The following is a 16,114-nucleotide window of genomic DNA, read 5'->3' on the forward strand; positions in this document are numbered from 1 at the left end:
AATTCTGTTTGTTTTTAAAGAAAACAATACAAATGAATAACAAAATAAAAAAGTTTTTAAACACAAGAAACACTTCTAAATAATTTGTTCTATAAAAAACTTCTGAAATAATGTGATTTTAATGAATAATTAACAGCAAATCTATAAAAACATCAACAAAAGAGCATAAATAGGCACCCAAGTTCAAATTAAAATATATTAATTAGCGTAACAGCTTTATTTAGTATTTTCAAAGTAAACTTTCAGGCTATTCACTAAAGGAACATCATTATTGCATTTTATGCAGACAAATTGTTTATTTTCATATCTAAAGAAGGATTTAATTGTTCATTTGTACCTTTCAATGTGCTTCTAAAGGTATAATAAAAAACCAGCAGAATGCTGCAATTTGTTTATCTGATTAATCTTTGATATAATTGATTATTTGATAACTAAAAATAATTGTTAGTTGCAGCCGTAGTTTTTTTCTCTCCAATTTTTAGTAATTTTATTTTTGAGTGTCAAAGTTAAAACCCCAGTTTCCAGCAGTTATTTGTCTAAAAATGTGAATTTTCACTATTCTTGTGGTTTCCCACATAAAGGCCCATTTAAATACCTTTAGGTCGATGGTTGTAACGGGATAAAATGTAAAAAAATCTGAATATTTTTGCAAGGCTGCGTCTGTAAAAATGGCTGATATGCTGCAGTTACAGCAGTCAGGTGGGGCTCATAATAACAGCTAGCTGTCAGTTTCTAAAGCATTTAACGGATGATTGTGCTTCAGCAGGAACATTCACTCAGTTTGTTTCCAAGAATATTTGCTTTAATGTCATGAATTGCGCTGAATTCCACAAAAACCACGATTCTAAGCCAAAGATCCGAACACTGAAACAGAGAAGCCACACAGCAGAATCTCTCCCATAAAAAGGTTTTATTTTTAAAACCGTACACGTAAAAATCTAACTTAGATTCATAAAATGTCTATGGAACAATAAATGGATAAATAAATCTACAGAAACAGAGGTTCGGTCAGAGACCCGGCACTTCCCAGAGCAGAACCTCGTCGTACGCGACAGAAAAGAGAAGCGACCCGGACGGAGAGAAGCGGCACGTCTGCAGAGCGTCGCTGTGCAGCAGGAAGTCCTGGAACCGTCCGCTGGTCGACTTGATCAGCTTCAGGACTCGCTCTGATGGGAGGACAGGCACCACATGAGGATCTGGTTCACATTGAAAGGCTTTTTGTAGAAGCCCTAGAAAAAATCAGTCATGATATTTCTGGCACTAGGGATGAAACGATAAATCGGTTTCTTTTTTCCTTGCTCTCTGTATCGGCTTTTCGCTACACACACTCGTTGCCATGACAACTGACGCCACTTTATGTTTCAGGATTCAACATCAAAAAACACCAAAACGTTTCCCACACAAAGAACAGGACAACCATTCCATTACAGTTTCATGTTTTCAGGCTTGATGTTTATTTTACTGTTACTAATAAGTGATCATGTGAACACAGCGGTGATTGATCAGCTCATTTAAACACCTGATCTCCTGATGATCGGTCAGAGTTGGTGTTTAGGTCGCCTTTTTAAAAATTATTAAACTGAACCGAAACACAGAATTCCACAGCACATCTACATGTCAGAGCTGTCATAGTCAAGCTAGCATAACTGACCTTCTTCCCTCTCCCTCGCTATTCTTTTCTTAATTAAAACATTTTCCTGACCTTGCTATTTAGTTCTCATAGTGTTGACAATTAGTATCAAAGCACTGCATCCTTTTTTCTTTCATGTATTCTGCATACATTTTATATTGACAATTTAACAGCTAAAACCAATGCTAGTCATCGTTAGCCAGCAGCTTTTTGCCCTCCAGCTGGGAGAGGCGTGACGCCACGCTGCAGCTAGTCTACAGTTATTTTGACAGTAATACAGTGAACCCTCGCTATATCGCTGCTTCGTGGATTTGCATCGTACATTGTGTTCTGCATTCTGATTGGCTAAACAGTCTCTCCGCTTCTTCTCTACCTGTGTGTCAACAACGTTGCGGTTTAATATGTACACATACGTAAAACAACTTTCCAGATTTAACATAATCAATGGTGGCATGTCGGTTTATAAGAATCTTTTTGCCCAGAAGAACAAAGAGCGACAGCAGCTACCGATAACTATGTTCTTCTCTCTAAGAAACCCACCTGCACCGCGGGCTTTAGAAGAAAAAATGCTACAGAGCGGAGTCAGGATGCAGCGGCTCAGTCAGAGAGCAGTGAAATACATGATAGTCACTATTTGTCCTACTGTACTTTGTTTTGTTTTTTTTCATAATAATTTTTTATTTTCTCCCGTTCTAATCCAATAACTCGGGTCGCGGTGGGGCGGCGCTGATCTCCGCAATTCGGGCAGGGAATCCGCCTTCAGTTCATATTAAAATTATTATTTTACAGTACAGTAGTTATTTGTAAAAAAAATAAAAAATGTTTATACAGTACTTTTTATTTGTTAAACAAATGTTTGGGCCTGTAAAAAGGTTTTGTTATTTGGCTTCAATGTATTATGGAATATTTCATTGTATAATAATAGTAGAAAAATAAAGGTTCCTACTTCGCGGATTTCGCCTATTGCGGGTTCTTTTTGGAACGTAACCTCGCGAAAAACGAAGGTTCACTGTAGTCCCAAACTTGAGTCGCCATCTTTGTTACCAGTCCTCACCTTTGCACCCCACAGCTAGCAGGTGACCCCTGGGAGACAGGCTAATGCACGTGGCCCAGTGGGTCAGGGAAATCTTCTTAATGATCTGAGGTGAAGAAAACAAAAGGTTTAACGGTTATTCCTCCCAATCTGGACAGAGGAAAACAACAGGAGACAGGAAGTGGAGTGTGATACTTGTTTTTTAGTCAGGCTGTAGAAGGACAGCTCTTTCTTCAGGCCGTAGCCGGTGTAGAGCAGCAGGCTGGGGTCTGCTGGGTAGAAAGCAGCCAGGCTGGGCGGCAAACTCTCCTCCTGACACGTTGAGTGACAGATTGGGATTATTTATACTACAGAATTAAAATAAGAATCAATCCTAAACATGTGAAACTGCCTCCTGTCACCACTGACGTTCAGTCCAAACAGATGAATACTAAGAATTAAAACCAAACACTGATTTAAAATTTCTACATACATTTACTTTTAAAAACATGGGAAGATCTAAGGAGTAATAATCCTTTCCAAGAAACAGTTTGTCAGATAGTAGCCAGAGGTTAGTGGCGGGTATTTATAGTATCATTGATCATTTATGGTTATAAATTTTTATTTATTGTTATGATAAATTTCAATTAAAGATGATTGAACACAATTAAACTGTCCGAATTGCTGGGAATGTTGGTTTCACCATTTTTTATCACTGCTTGTTCAATAAAGGCGCATCAATAATGTGAAAATATGAATAAAATCAGTTATTTTGTGTTTCCTTGGAAATCAGTGAAAGATAAAGTAAAAATAAAACCAGGAGCCGAACTTCTGAGCTGGGCGGAGCGGGAAACGACAGCCAGTCCAGCAGGTCACACTTCTCCTTGGACCAGTTGGCGGCCCAAACGCTGACCCGTCTGTCGGCGCCGGCAACCAGAAACATCTCATTTCCTTCCAGTCCAAACCGCTTACACTGAGGACGGAGAGAAAAAGAGCCACAAGATTTTAGCTAAAGTCCAAAACTTCATAATAAAAACTAAAAACAGGATCAAATAAACTGTTTTTAAAGTTTAACTCTGCTTGTTAAACCAATTTTAACTTTAAAATGTCTAAAAAGATGCCAGATATTTACATACAGTTTGATTATTAGATAGAGGGCTCGGCAATAGATCAATAATATATATTGTGATCGACACGCAACCTATACTAATAGATAATACATCTGATATATTTAATATTTATCAGAATATTTAACATATTTAACATCCAATATAATATTGCAGGTTATTTGCTTCAACTCACTCTCTCACTCTTCGGTTGCCTAGCAACAACGTGCTGGGTAAGCAGCAGTTTCAAGTTCCCCCCCCAACTTTGGTTACCTAGCAACGACTTTTTGGGTCAGTTACACAGCAGAAGTTTAAAGTTTCGCCACCGTAACTGACTAAAGGAAACAATGAGGAGGAGAGAAAACCGAATTAAACAGGAAATATTACGAATCAGTTTGGTAGTTTTTCACATATTTAAAAACAACAAAATACGCAGTGATTATTGATATTGACTGAAACAAAACGCTTTATGAACTGTTGGTGTTGGATTTAACTTTGGTATACTTTGGATTTATTGCATTTTATTTAAGAAATAAAATAAACTTTTTTCATCTGGTTACCCGATTAAACGTGAGAATAACTGAAACAAATATTAAAATAAAGGTCAGTTTATGACACTCCTGGTGTTTTAATCCCTTCATAATGGAGTCAGTCTGGTTTCAGTTCACACCTGTTCGCTGACGCTCTGGATCGAGTTGATCGCTGCCCCTTTGTGATCCCTGATGACTCGAATCGTTGCTCCACTGATCGGGCTGCTGACGGCGACCAGACCCTTACTTCCTGCTGAGAGGATCACATGACCTGAAGGAGAGACAGAACCGTCACAAAGGAATCCGTTCGTTCCCGCAAGCAAGAACGACCAAATACGACCAAAAATGAATCAGTTTCCAGGGCTTCAGAAGGCCCCTGGGCCACGGTTTGGACATCGCTGTGTCCAGGTTGGTGTTGGTCGTGATTAGTGAGCGTGACGCAGCGTTTTCTCACCGCTGGCCGAGTAAGTGATGGCGCTAATGGCTTCCTGATGAGGACGCAGCTTCATCTCCATCTCTGTGGAGGCCAGCTGGAAGATCCGGAGCGTCCCGTCGCCGTAGCCGGCGGCGAGCCGCGAGCCGTCGCTGCTGGACGACGGACTCCAGCACAGACAGCGGCAGGCCTGAGCAGCACACAGAGCAAAGGTCAAGGTTCACTCAGGGCTGGACGATACACCTGAAAGACTTATCACCATAAATGCGTTTCATATCAGTCGATATCGATAATTATGATTAGTTTTTTGTTTTAAATATTTGAAATACCGCTGGCATTTATCCACAGGTTTCTCTCCACGTTGTATTTTTATTTCTTTGCAGTTATGAGGGTTATGATACTTGTGTATGTATTCGGTCTGTAGGTAACTTTCATTACTGCAGGCTGCTGAGTCGATGAGCCTAATCCTCTTTTGGTAAACTATTGGTTTGTAAAGTGGTATTTTGTTTGGTTTTACTTTCTGTACAGTTGTTAATTTACCAGAGTAAAGTGTGACCTGACAGCAGCTGCAGGACATAAAGAGCCGCTGATGTTCTCCCACCTGGTTGATGACCTGGAACTGGACCACCAGCTCGAAGCTGCCGGTCGACCAAACCCTCACGCTGCCGTCCTGGCTGCAGGTGGCGAAGCGGCTCTCATCGCGGCTGAAGACGACGTCGTTGACCTGAGCGGCAGAGCAGAGCGTCAACAGGGAGAAGAGTTCACTCCTGGCGGTGTTGGCAGCACGAATCTTGAACTACGACTTCTGACTTTTTGCACATTGTAGTTTTTACATTTGGGTTTCTGCTGCTTATGAAAACAATCCAAGTGCTTAAAAGAAGCAGCCATATTTTTATGAAAAGTTAACGGTTTTTTGCTGTCTGGAAAATTCCAGCTGAGCCCAGCCCCGTTACCTAGCAACACAAGCTGAACTCCAGCATAATTGGTCAGCTGGTTTTCCAGATGTTTGTGCTGTACAATGGCTGCTGGAAAAGACAAAGTGTTTTGTTGTTGACTAACCATCCAGAAACTACTTGCTGCATTCTTTTTGGTTGTGCAGGAGACTCTACTAATACTTTTCAAAGATGCGTGGTTGTCTAATCTTTTGGCAGCCATTTTCAGGGGTGAGTGTAAACATTGACTTGGGGGGCGTGGCCAACAGAAGCTTAGTTGGATTTAAAGTGACAGAGGCTCTACAGCAGCTCATTCTGAGTGAAAATCTCATTATGTAAGAATTATTTACATGTGATGAAGATGTTTTGTTTAAGCCATAGACCAATCCTAACCTGTTGAAGGATGGCAGGTCGCCTTTATGAGTTTTCCAGTAGGGTTACCTTTGCCCTGTGTCCGCTGACCAGGCGGATGATGCTGCTGTCTGACCAGTTGATGTACCAGAGTGTTCCCGCTGTGGTGCCAACGATGCCCATGTCCATGGAGTTATCGAAGGCCGCGCTGACCAACTTCCCGTCCAGCACGACCTCCTGCTCCACCACGACCTTCGACCCACCCAGGGTCACACTGACAAGAAAATCTGACGTCATGAATCCGTTTTTCACATCTTCAAATAACACATTAATAAACAGTTCCAGTGAACAGGGGAAAGTTTGGAGGAAAAACACTGAACAAAGTGTCAAGCATGGTGGGGGCAGCATGATGCTGTGGGGCTGCTTTCTCTTCATATTAATGAAAGTTCCACTAGTTCTAGTTCCACTGGCAGATTACTTCACTTAAAACATGTCTTGTCTTGTCTTGTGAAATAACCTGCCAGTGGAACTATAGCTGGGTTGCTAGGCAACGGGTTGGGCTTGGCTGGGGTTGCTAGGCAACTGCGCCAATGGAACTAGAACTTTTTCGTCAATATTGAGGAATTATTTATTTTGTTCTGTAAAGTTTCTTTTAAGTTAGTTTTGTCTTATTTCAAGTGATCTTTGCAGTAGAAACTAAACAAACTAAAATATTTGGTATTTTAGATTCTAAGTTTTGTTTTTCTGCCTGAAGCCATCAGGAATGTTTTGGGTTACTTCTGTAAGGAAATTCTTCTGTAACTATGGAAAAATGGTGCAGATCTAAGAAACTAGATGTAAAAGGATGATTTCCTATCTGGATAGAAAATGCACTGAAACGTTAGAGCAGTTCCAGTTTAGATTAAATGCTGGGCAGATGAAAGGAAAAGCGTCTCGTTACTCATTTATGCTGCCGGTCGTCTCAGCAGACTTCATGCCCTGAACCACTTCAATCTGCCATAACTGCAGGCGGCCGGTGGCGCTGCCCGTCAGCAGGCGATTCTCTCGACAAAGCAGAACTCCTGCAAAACAGTTTTCAACTCAACAGGGTCAAAATGAAATGAGGAACCCGATATTACATGCTCAGAACCGTCTAGTACCGATTTCTCCCTCATCTGCTCTCCAGACCATGAAGCAGCGCTGCTTGTTTACGTCCCACGCACAAACATGTCCGCCGGTGGTGCTGGTTAACAGGAAGGAGTCCATGTGGTAGCAGAGAGCGGTCAGCTCCACGTCGCCCACTTCTGACGGCGCCGACACCCTGCAGGCCTACGGAGGCAAACGAAGCAGAGCAACGCTCATTTATTCAGAAAACTGAGAGAAAAGAAAATCAATAAATAAAACTAAAAAAGAAAATTAAAAAATGGGTAGCCCAAAAAAAATTAGAAAAGAAAAAAGAAATGAATTGCCCAAAAATTAATAAAAAATTAGAATTAAAAAATGAGTATCTCAAAAATAAATGACATAAGAAAATAAGGAATAACTAAAAAAAATGTTTAGTCCTAAATTGACATCTAAAATAAGAAAACAAAAATTTAAATAAAAGAAATAATAATTAAAAACCGGAAGAAAAACGAAATGAGTATAAAAAATGCAATTAACAACATGAGTTAAAATGAAAAGGAAATAAGCATATAAAAATAAATAAATAAAATTAAAAATAACTCAAGAAAGGAATATTTACCTGAAATTATAAATATTTAAAAATAATTTAATTCAGAAAGTTAAAAAAAAGATTTACACAAATAATAATGTGGTACAGAATACACAGAAATGGAAACAATTAAAAAAAGATATGGGTAAAATAAATAATGAAAATAAATAAAACTAATAATTTATAAACAGGGGAAATAAAACAAGAATCCAAACAATAAATCCATAAAATTAAATAAATAATAAAATAAATAAATGTTTGTGCGTTGACCTTGATGTCGGTGTTTGCGGCGCGTGTGTGCATGAGGCAGAAGTGGATCCCTTCGCTCCCCACACAGGCCAACTGCCTGGCTGCTGCGGGGCTGAAGGCCGCGTCATGGATCGGCGCCGACATGCTGACACTGCAGAGCAACTGGACCGACTCCGAACTCCACAGCGCCAGAACCGGATCAAAGAAATCTCCTGTACGCCAAAACAATCATTAATTATTTAGGATATCTGGAGAAAACACATAATTACAGCTAAACTTTGTGAGCAGACAACAATCTGATGAGTTTGACAAACCAACAGAGAGGAAGAAGAGGTCGTCTCTGGAGAAGGCAAGACTTTGCACCGCCCCCTTGTGGTGGGAGGCGGTTCCGCGGCAGGCTGCGGTCTGAACGTCCCAGACAGAAACGAGGCTCCTGCTGCTGCCAGCGGCGGATACCAACGTCTGGAAAAAACAAGATGGAGGACAGCACAGCTACGCCAAATGTTCTGGAATTTATCACAATATGCAGCATAAATATCAAACATTTACGCTCAATTAAATGATATATTTACACAGTTTGGACTGATTTTAACATTCAGCTGTTTTTAATGTATTATTTCATGGTTTTCTTGCTTGTGTTCTGCATCACAATGTCACTGTGAAAAGCAAAAAATAAGCATCAAGCAGGAAGCAAAAAATATTGGCTGATTACATCAGTGTAATTCAGGCTGTGCATGTTGAATGTTTGTTGTTTAAAGCAGGAATTAGATCAAATGTATCCAGTTTAAATATTGTTGAAAAGGAAAATAATTATGGTTTCTGAATAGATTCCTCACTATCCAGAGTCTAAACTTAAAATAAATCCAAAGATGTTAACAGTAAACATCCATCTGTCCACCAATAAACTGATTAATCAATTTATCAATATGAATATGTAAATTTAAAAAATTACATTAAAGTCTTTTTAAGAATATATAAAAACAAATAATTCATATTTCTAAATAAAAAAATAAACATTCCTTTAGTGAATGCTTTATCATTTGTAAAAATTTCTTATAATAATGATGTATATCTTTTTTAATATTCAGCAACTAACTATTATTTTACTAATTGATTAATCTGATATTAATAAATTAATCGGACCAAAAAATTGGCACGTTTCAGATTTTCCATTTAATCACTTTAGCTTCTTTCATACAATATTAGAAATACATAAAAATACAAAGAAAACACTTTAACTTTGTTTTAAAATAATATAATAAGCCTTTTATATCATTACTTTTATATCATATGTTGTTTTTTCAGAAATCTGTCTTTTTAACTGAAGTATTCAGTTAACGATTAATCGGTTACAAAATTAGTTGACAATTATTTCAATAAACGATTAATCACGATTAATCGTTTCTGCCCTAAGCATTTTGAAACCCTGAACATTGAGAATCACAGCGTGGATAAAACTCAGAAGCACCTGAGCGTCATTAGAGATGGCCAGGCAGGAGATTTCCTCGCTGTGGCCCTGCAGGTGACTCTGGGTTCCTGTGTGGAGATGCTCCAACACCACCACGCCGCCGCAAGAGTACGCAAATAAACCTGCAGCACCGGAACAGAATCACAGACATTTTCATCTTAAAGGGGCGGTACCATGTGTTTTCTAGGTAAAGTAACATTTTATAGCACAATCAAGAGTCTATGTTACTTTCAGTTGTTATAAAAACACTACATATAAGAAATGTGACTTAAAATTAATTTTACTTTCTGATTTAACTCCTTGAAATTGGGCCTCTGTCTCTTTAAAAACTCCTGCTCTTTTTGAAGCTCCGCCTCCAGGAAGTCATCCCAACATGGCTCCTCTTTTAACCCTTTAATATTTTTACCAGCGTTGCTCTGGGCAGCAGCTCCTATAATGAGTTCAGCAGATGTTTGCTAATTGCTGCTGGCTAGTCTGAAGGAGCTGAGTTTGCCAGGTAGGCGGGGCTAGGTCCTCATAGGTGTTATGTACAACTGAATGGTTGCCATGGAGATTAAAGGAGTTCTCAAACATGCATGAAGGAATCAAAGCAACACTGCAGGTTTGTTTTTGATGAAGAAAAAACATTAAAACATGATGGGAAGATTAAAAAATGGGTCAAATTTACAGAACACTGCCCCTTTAAGTTAAATGAACAATGTAGCCATAATCAGAGTTCATGGTTTTAATGAATTAAAGTAAAGTTTGTCAGATGAAGATAAATCCCAAACTGACCTTGATCGGGGCTCCAGCCCATGTTGCCTCGGCCGTTGCCGTTGTAGCCAATCACTGCTTTCAGCTTTATGCATTCGTCTTGAGGTCGAGGAACTGAAACGGACTGAATTAGCAACATAACAAGTTAAATCTGTTATTTTTTTAAAGTATTTAACTTTCATTAAAAATATTTTCTTTTAACATGTTTGTTGAAACTGTCACCATGTCGTTACAGTCGTTATCAGAGCCAGGAGGCGGGTCTTAGCGCTGTCAATCACCCCTCAGAGCAGCTTCTCATTCTAAACCGAAAAGGTTTAGAGTCGGTGAGATGACCAAATGCATAGTTAAAACCTTGCTCTCTGCTACGCTGCCGCTAGCATAGCGTGTAATGAATGCTAAGGCTAGTTAGCATAGCCACCGGTGATGGCGTATAAACAGTTTTCCTATAACTGTAAGTTGTTTCTCCGTCATTAGCACATTTGGCAGCGCTTTCCTGAGATTGATTGGCGGCACTAGGGCCCTCCTCTTGGCTCTGATTGGTTGTTTTTGGTCAATGTGTTTCTTCAAATGGCTATAGCAGCTCGGGGAGACGGGGAGGAGGTTGATCTTTTCACAGATTATCTGTCTCGTATTAAACTGTAACAACATGGTGACAGTTTTAACAAATATGTAAAAAACTTTTCTTTTTTTAATAAAAGTTACAAACTGCAGCTGATTCTGAATACAAACTACCTGATCCAGAGACGAGGCTTTCAAACGGGGAATGAAGTGCTTATAGCAGTCTGGATGGTCCGGTTTGTTCTGACCCAACTCCGCTGAAAACAAACGTTTACAACAAAAAGTTTAAATTTAGCATAATTAAATACACATGAGGTCAGTTCCCTGGTACAGATAAAAAGGACTGGAGGACTTACTGGTTTCCAGTTTGTCTGTTTCCCCGGGAGAAGCGCTGTCCAAATCGGTGACTTTGAGAAAGGAGACGACAGGTCTGTGGTCGGGGCTCTGACTGGAACCAGTGGGTTGGACTGGTTTTGCTGGGTCGTCGTCACAAACCGACAGGTGACCCAAACCTGAGATAACATGCCCATGTTCAAAACTAGGTGCAGAACTTATGTTTACGACCAATATGTAAGGATTAGCGCAGCTAATCTTTGAGTCCACTTATGGTGTGTATCAACACAGTTGAATTTAGCACATTAGCATTAGCTCCAGCTAAATACCATGTTGGCATAGCGCTTTAGCATTAGAGGAACTAATGTTGGTGATTAGTGTTTACTTTTAGTGCAGCTAACCGTTTAGTTAGCAGTCCCCACCACTACTACCTGTAAATGAACATGTTTTATCACATGTTTAAAACAGTTTAGAGCCAGTTTTGACCAAACGGATAATTAAAACCAACATGCCTCCCTGAATCTCTGGGTCCATGGCGCTAACGTCCAGCTGGTGCTGTGAGGAGGGGAGCGGCGCCGCCTGCCGAGGCATCCCATTGGACAGCTGTGCTGCATTCACTTTACCGTCTGGAATAACAGAGGGAAGAAATTAACCCCATAATGGATCCTTTCCAAAATTAAGATCTGCTAATTTAAGCCTGACCTACTTTAGCGCTGAGCTAAACCCGTACCTGGTGGCAGAGAAATGTAGCTAGCTTTAAACGGGGATCTGTAGGAACAGAAGGAGTTGGTTCTTCAGTACTGAAGCTGAATCTGTAGCAGACGAACGGAGTGACGTCTTACCTGCTGCCAATTAAACACTCATTAGGCTCTGCCAGGAAGTCCCAGAGGAATATGGCGTCTCCCACGGAGACGACGCCAAGCTGGTCAGGGGTGAAGCTGACCTGGCGGATCGGCTGACTGTGGCCGATGTACATCTGGTCCAACAGGCATGTTTAATAAACATTCAATCAATATTCATCAACTGCAGATGAAATGATGGTTTTCTCACAAATTACATTCAAATTCATAACATAAAAAAGTAACATTAAAAAAATAGATATTTAATAAGCAAACTGATCATTATTTGTTCTGATTGTTGTTTTAATGTAATTAATTGTTTTTAAAAGCATGAAAAGGTCATAAAACTGAAACAATTTATCTTGATTAATCAATTACTGAAATAATTAGATCGTTCTCTGGAATATTCACAGTAAGACCAATAATTAATCTAAAACTGAATAAAAAAACATATACATTTTGCATTTAAGATAAATTATATATTTTTTTGTAAATTTACCAGGTTCTGTAAAATAAAAACTCCTATTAAGCATTTTTGCCATTCAATTATTTAAATGGTGAATGAAAATAAATAAATAACCAGATGATAGTCACACTGAAACTTTTACATGTTGATGTTAGAAATATTTTTAGCTGCAGATGCATCTTTTGATACAAATGATCAAACATTTTAGAAAGGAAAGCTGTTTTTGAATTTTAGGGAATAAAATGTTTATTTTCTAATATAAAAAATATATATTATTTGTTTATTTACATTTTTAAATGTACTTCTAATATTTTAGAAAATAAGATTAAGGGGTTAAATTAAAAATCTGCAGAAAGTATCCATGTTTTATCCGATTAATCGTCAGAACTATTGATTAATCGAATAATAGAGAATAATCAACAACCTAAACCACTGATTGCAGCCCTAAAACTATTGAATCCAAAGCTACCTGTGGGTTAACTTGGTTTGTCCTCTTGTAGTCCCACACTTTCACAGTGTTGTGTCCAGACGTGAGGAGGAAGCGCCTGTCTTCACTCACAGCCAGAGAGGAACAGGGACGCTTATGGACGTTGGACACCTGCAGAGACGGAAACGTGGCTGAGAAGCAAAAATTCCCGTTTGAAGTGAAAAGGGGATCAAACAACTGCAAAAACACAAAATATTACCAAGTATTTTGGTCTAGTTTATGACACTTAAAATAAGACAAAACTAACTTACAGGGAACTTTTATAAGCATACGAGCGTGCTGCAAATCAATAATTCCTTAATATTGATGGAAAAGTTCTAGTTCCATTTATAACAAGACGTTTTTCCCATGTTAGAAGTGAAATAATCTGTGAGTGGGACTCACACTGGGGAATTTTTAGCTTAAAAAAGCTCCTATGTCTTGCTAAAAAGTTACTTGCAAGTTTGTTTTGTTTTCAGCAAAACTAGACAAAATATTTGGTAAGATTTAGTGTTTTTGCAGTGATACTGCCACAAAATTACTGATGGATTTAAAAATACGTCCCAAAAGCTTAATAAACAAACACACTGCAAAAACACAAAATCTTACCAAGTAGTTTTGGTCCATTTTCCAATGCAAATACTTGAAATAAGACAAAACTAAATATAAATAAGAAAAAGCAATCATAGGAGCTTGTTTTAAGTCAATAATTTCCTAATACTGATGAAAAAGTTCTAATTCAACTGGCAGATTATTTGACTTATAATATGGGAAAATGTCATCAGTGAAATAATCTGCCAGTTGAAGTAGTAGCTTTTTAAAAAAAAGTTATTTGCTAGTTTTGTTTTATTTCAAGCATTCTAAGATATTTGCATCAGAAAGTGGACCAAAAATACCTGGTAATATTTTGTGTTTTGCAGTGTTTTAGGCGTTTCCTTCCTCAGAACTGGTTGTAAGTTTAGGTTTGTGTCACAGAAACAAAATGGCAGCAACAGGTTGAGTTATATGATGCCTTACCAGAAACGTCACTAACCATTAACACGGTAAATAACGGTGGTTACCTGTCTGAGCAGACGGCCCGTCTTGGTGCTGATCCACAGAATTTTGTTAGCAGACGTAGCGACGAGTAAATGTTCAGCCGAGGCCGGAGAGAAGCGGACCTTCAGCGCTGAATCCAACTCTGGGCTTTCCACGTCCAAAACGCTGACGTCGACATGCAGCAGCTGCAGAAAGCAACACCTTCAGGCTCAAGAGCGTCAAACTCTTTTTACTTTGGCAAATATCGAGATTATGGGTATCAAGATTCTTAAAGGGCCGGCTGCGGTGGAACGCACAAACCCAAAAACAATCCGTTAAAACTTTAGGAAACAGCCGCCTCTGCACTCAGTGAGTACAGTTAACATAATACTGAACTTCATTTCACACTGATGTAATTTGGCAGAACACATATATAGATTACGGAAGAACACTGGGAAAAAAAATAATTCTGGTTTTTAATCTACTGAGATTCTCTTTTTCTTGGAATATTGATTTATTTCCCCCCAGAATTTAGACTTTTTTTTCTCAAATTCTGCCTTTTTTTAAACAAGAATTGACTTTTTATATTAGAATTCAGATTTTTTCCACCAGAATTCTGGCTTTTTTCCTAATAATTGTGACTTTTTGTCAGAATTCTAAATTTTTTCTCAGAATTTTGAATTTTTTCCCTCAGAATTCTGCCTTTTTTAAAGTTGGTGTGGAGGAAAACAAAGTTTGGAAAAGATAGTCTCTTTATTTTGCATCTGACATCTTTGTAAGTAGATTTTCATATAAAATTTGCAGTTTTGTTCTAATTTAATTTATTCATTCTTGAATTGTGGTTGGTGGGGCCACAAAAATCAGTCCACGAGCCACAAATGGCCCCCGGACTGCATTTTGAACCCCTTAGCACTAGAGGGACCCTGGGATACAATTTAAATAAGGTAATTACACATTTTATTTTAATTAAGGTGTTAGTTTAGCAGTGGAAGGGGATTAAAGGTCAGATTACCTCGTCCAGAGAGCGAGCGTCAGCGACAGTGACGATATGCGGCGTCGGACCAACGAACGCCAGCCGGCTGCTGTCGCCGCTGACCGCCAGAGCGTCTGGAGCGCGCTCAGTGCCGCGGGCCACAACGCTGCCTGCAAACAGGAAGTTCATGTTTTAGCAGCAGCAGCAGAAAAACATGAAAACTGATCCTGACTTTAACAGACGTAACAAGTTTGAATTAAGAGATGCAGAGAGAGTAGAACTGTAATGTAAAGGTAGATCTTTAGACAAACAAGCATCCTAAGACTCAAAGCTTCCTCATTTCTGACAGATCTGCTTCTAACGACGCTTTATATTATCAAACGTAACTTAAATGAAACTTTACTTCCTGATTTAAAATAAAACCAACTTTTGTCTGGAAATATCTTCTTCCCAAAATGATGCTGTTATAGCATTTTAGACAATAAAATGTTTATTTTCTCATTTAAAAAATGGATTTAATTATTTGTTCATTTTTTATGTATTTCTAAGATTGTATAAAAAAAAACCGTGGTTAAATGAAAAACCTGCAGGATGTTTGTATCGGATTAATTATTTAATAAACAAAAATTATGCATTACTAATATAATCATTAGTCGCAGCCTTTTATTGACAATAAAGCCAAATTTTGGAAGAAATGTACCGAGTGGTGAATACTTTTAACAGGCACTGTAGGATCATTTGTTGTAGTATTTGTATGACTAAAGAGACGTAAGCTTCATGTTGGGTTAGTCTTTACGAATGTTTGACTGCTGTTATTTCCAGTTATTATTCTGTAAATAATTACACTTTTAAAGCAAAGTTGCATTAAAATCCATTATTTACAGAATGACACATCATGAGAACAGTCATAAACATTAATCAAAACTCCTTCATGTTTATATCAGCTGTTCTGTCAGTCTTATGTTCATTTATGTTCAAATAAAGCGTTACTGAAATAAAATCCTCCTCATTCGTCATCATGTGATATTTAAAAGCATTCCTGAGTTTGAGATTTGAATCATTATGCAGCTGTGTGTCTGCAGGAAGTGACGTAATGAAGTAATCCAGGAGCGTTGGCATGCATACATGCCACTCTGATCACGCTGTGATCCTCCTCTGAGGCGTCATGAAGCACCAGAGAGCCCTCAGAGTCGGCGCTGTACATCAAGTCGCCGTCTGAGGAGAAGGCCAGACCGATCACCTCCCCTCTGTGCTGCCTGGGAGGAAAACAGAACCGTGACGCCGTCTGTCTGAGCCAGCTGCTCT

The 16,114-nt window shown here is 38.8% G+C and overlaps 1 protein-coding gene across 1 annotated transcript in view; it reads right to left on the reverse strand.

Moving 5' to 3' along the window:
* Positions 1–891: 891 nt before the first annotated feature.
* The window catches only part of wdr90 (WD repeat domain 90), a 30,642-nt gene continuing 15,419 nt past the window's right edge, over positions 892–16,114 (reverse strand). Inside the window, exons 21-43 of the mRNA XM_023341555.1 lie at positions 15,935–16,065; positions 14,849–14,979; positions 13,881–14,042; positions 12,823–12,951; positions 11,891–12,024; positions 11,779–11,816; positions 11,561–11,674; positions 11,072–11,227; positions 10,890–10,972; positions 10,179–10,281; positions 9,405–9,526; positions 8,251–8,398; positions 7,958–8,148; positions 7,134–7,302; positions 6,935–7,055; positions 6,085–6,268; positions 5,313–5,435; positions 4,733–4,901; positions 4,419–4,549; positions 3,472–3,615; positions 2,859–2,975; positions 2,685–2,769; positions 892–1,166 (exon numbers count right to left, since the gene is read on the reverse strand). Coding sequence (XP_023197323.1) covers positions 1,009–1,166; positions 2,685–2,769; positions 2,859–2,975; positions 3,472–3,615; positions 4,419–4,549; positions 4,733–4,901; positions 5,313–5,435; positions 6,085–6,268; positions 6,935–7,055; positions 7,134–7,302; positions 7,958–8,148; positions 8,251–8,398; positions 9,405–9,526; positions 10,179–10,281; positions 10,890–10,972; positions 11,072–11,227; positions 11,561–11,674; positions 11,779–11,816; positions 11,891–12,024; positions 12,823–12,951; positions 13,881–14,042; positions 14,849–14,979; positions 15,935–16,065 — 3,043 coding nt within the window. The 3' untranslated portion in view covers positions 892–1,008. The remainder of the gene's footprint in view (positions 1,167–2,684; positions 2,770–2,858; positions 2,976–3,471; positions 3,616–4,418; positions 4,550–4,732; positions 4,902–5,312; positions 5,436–6,084; positions 6,269–6,934; positions 7,056–7,133; positions 7,303–7,957; positions 8,149–8,250; positions 8,399–9,404; positions 9,527–10,178; positions 10,282–10,889; positions 10,973–11,071; positions 11,228–11,560; positions 11,675–11,778; positions 11,817–11,890; positions 12,025–12,822; positions 12,952–13,880; positions 14,043–14,848; positions 14,980–15,934; positions 16,066–16,114) is intronic.

This window comes from Xiphophorus maculatus, chromosome 10 (assembly GCF_002775205.1).
Source record: "Xiphophorus maculatus strain JP 163 A chromosome 10, X_maculatus-5.0-male, whole genome shotgun sequence".
Lineage (NCBI taxonomy): Eukaryota > Metazoa > Chordata > Actinopteri > Cyprinodontiformes > Poeciliidae > Xiphophorus > Xiphophorus maculatus.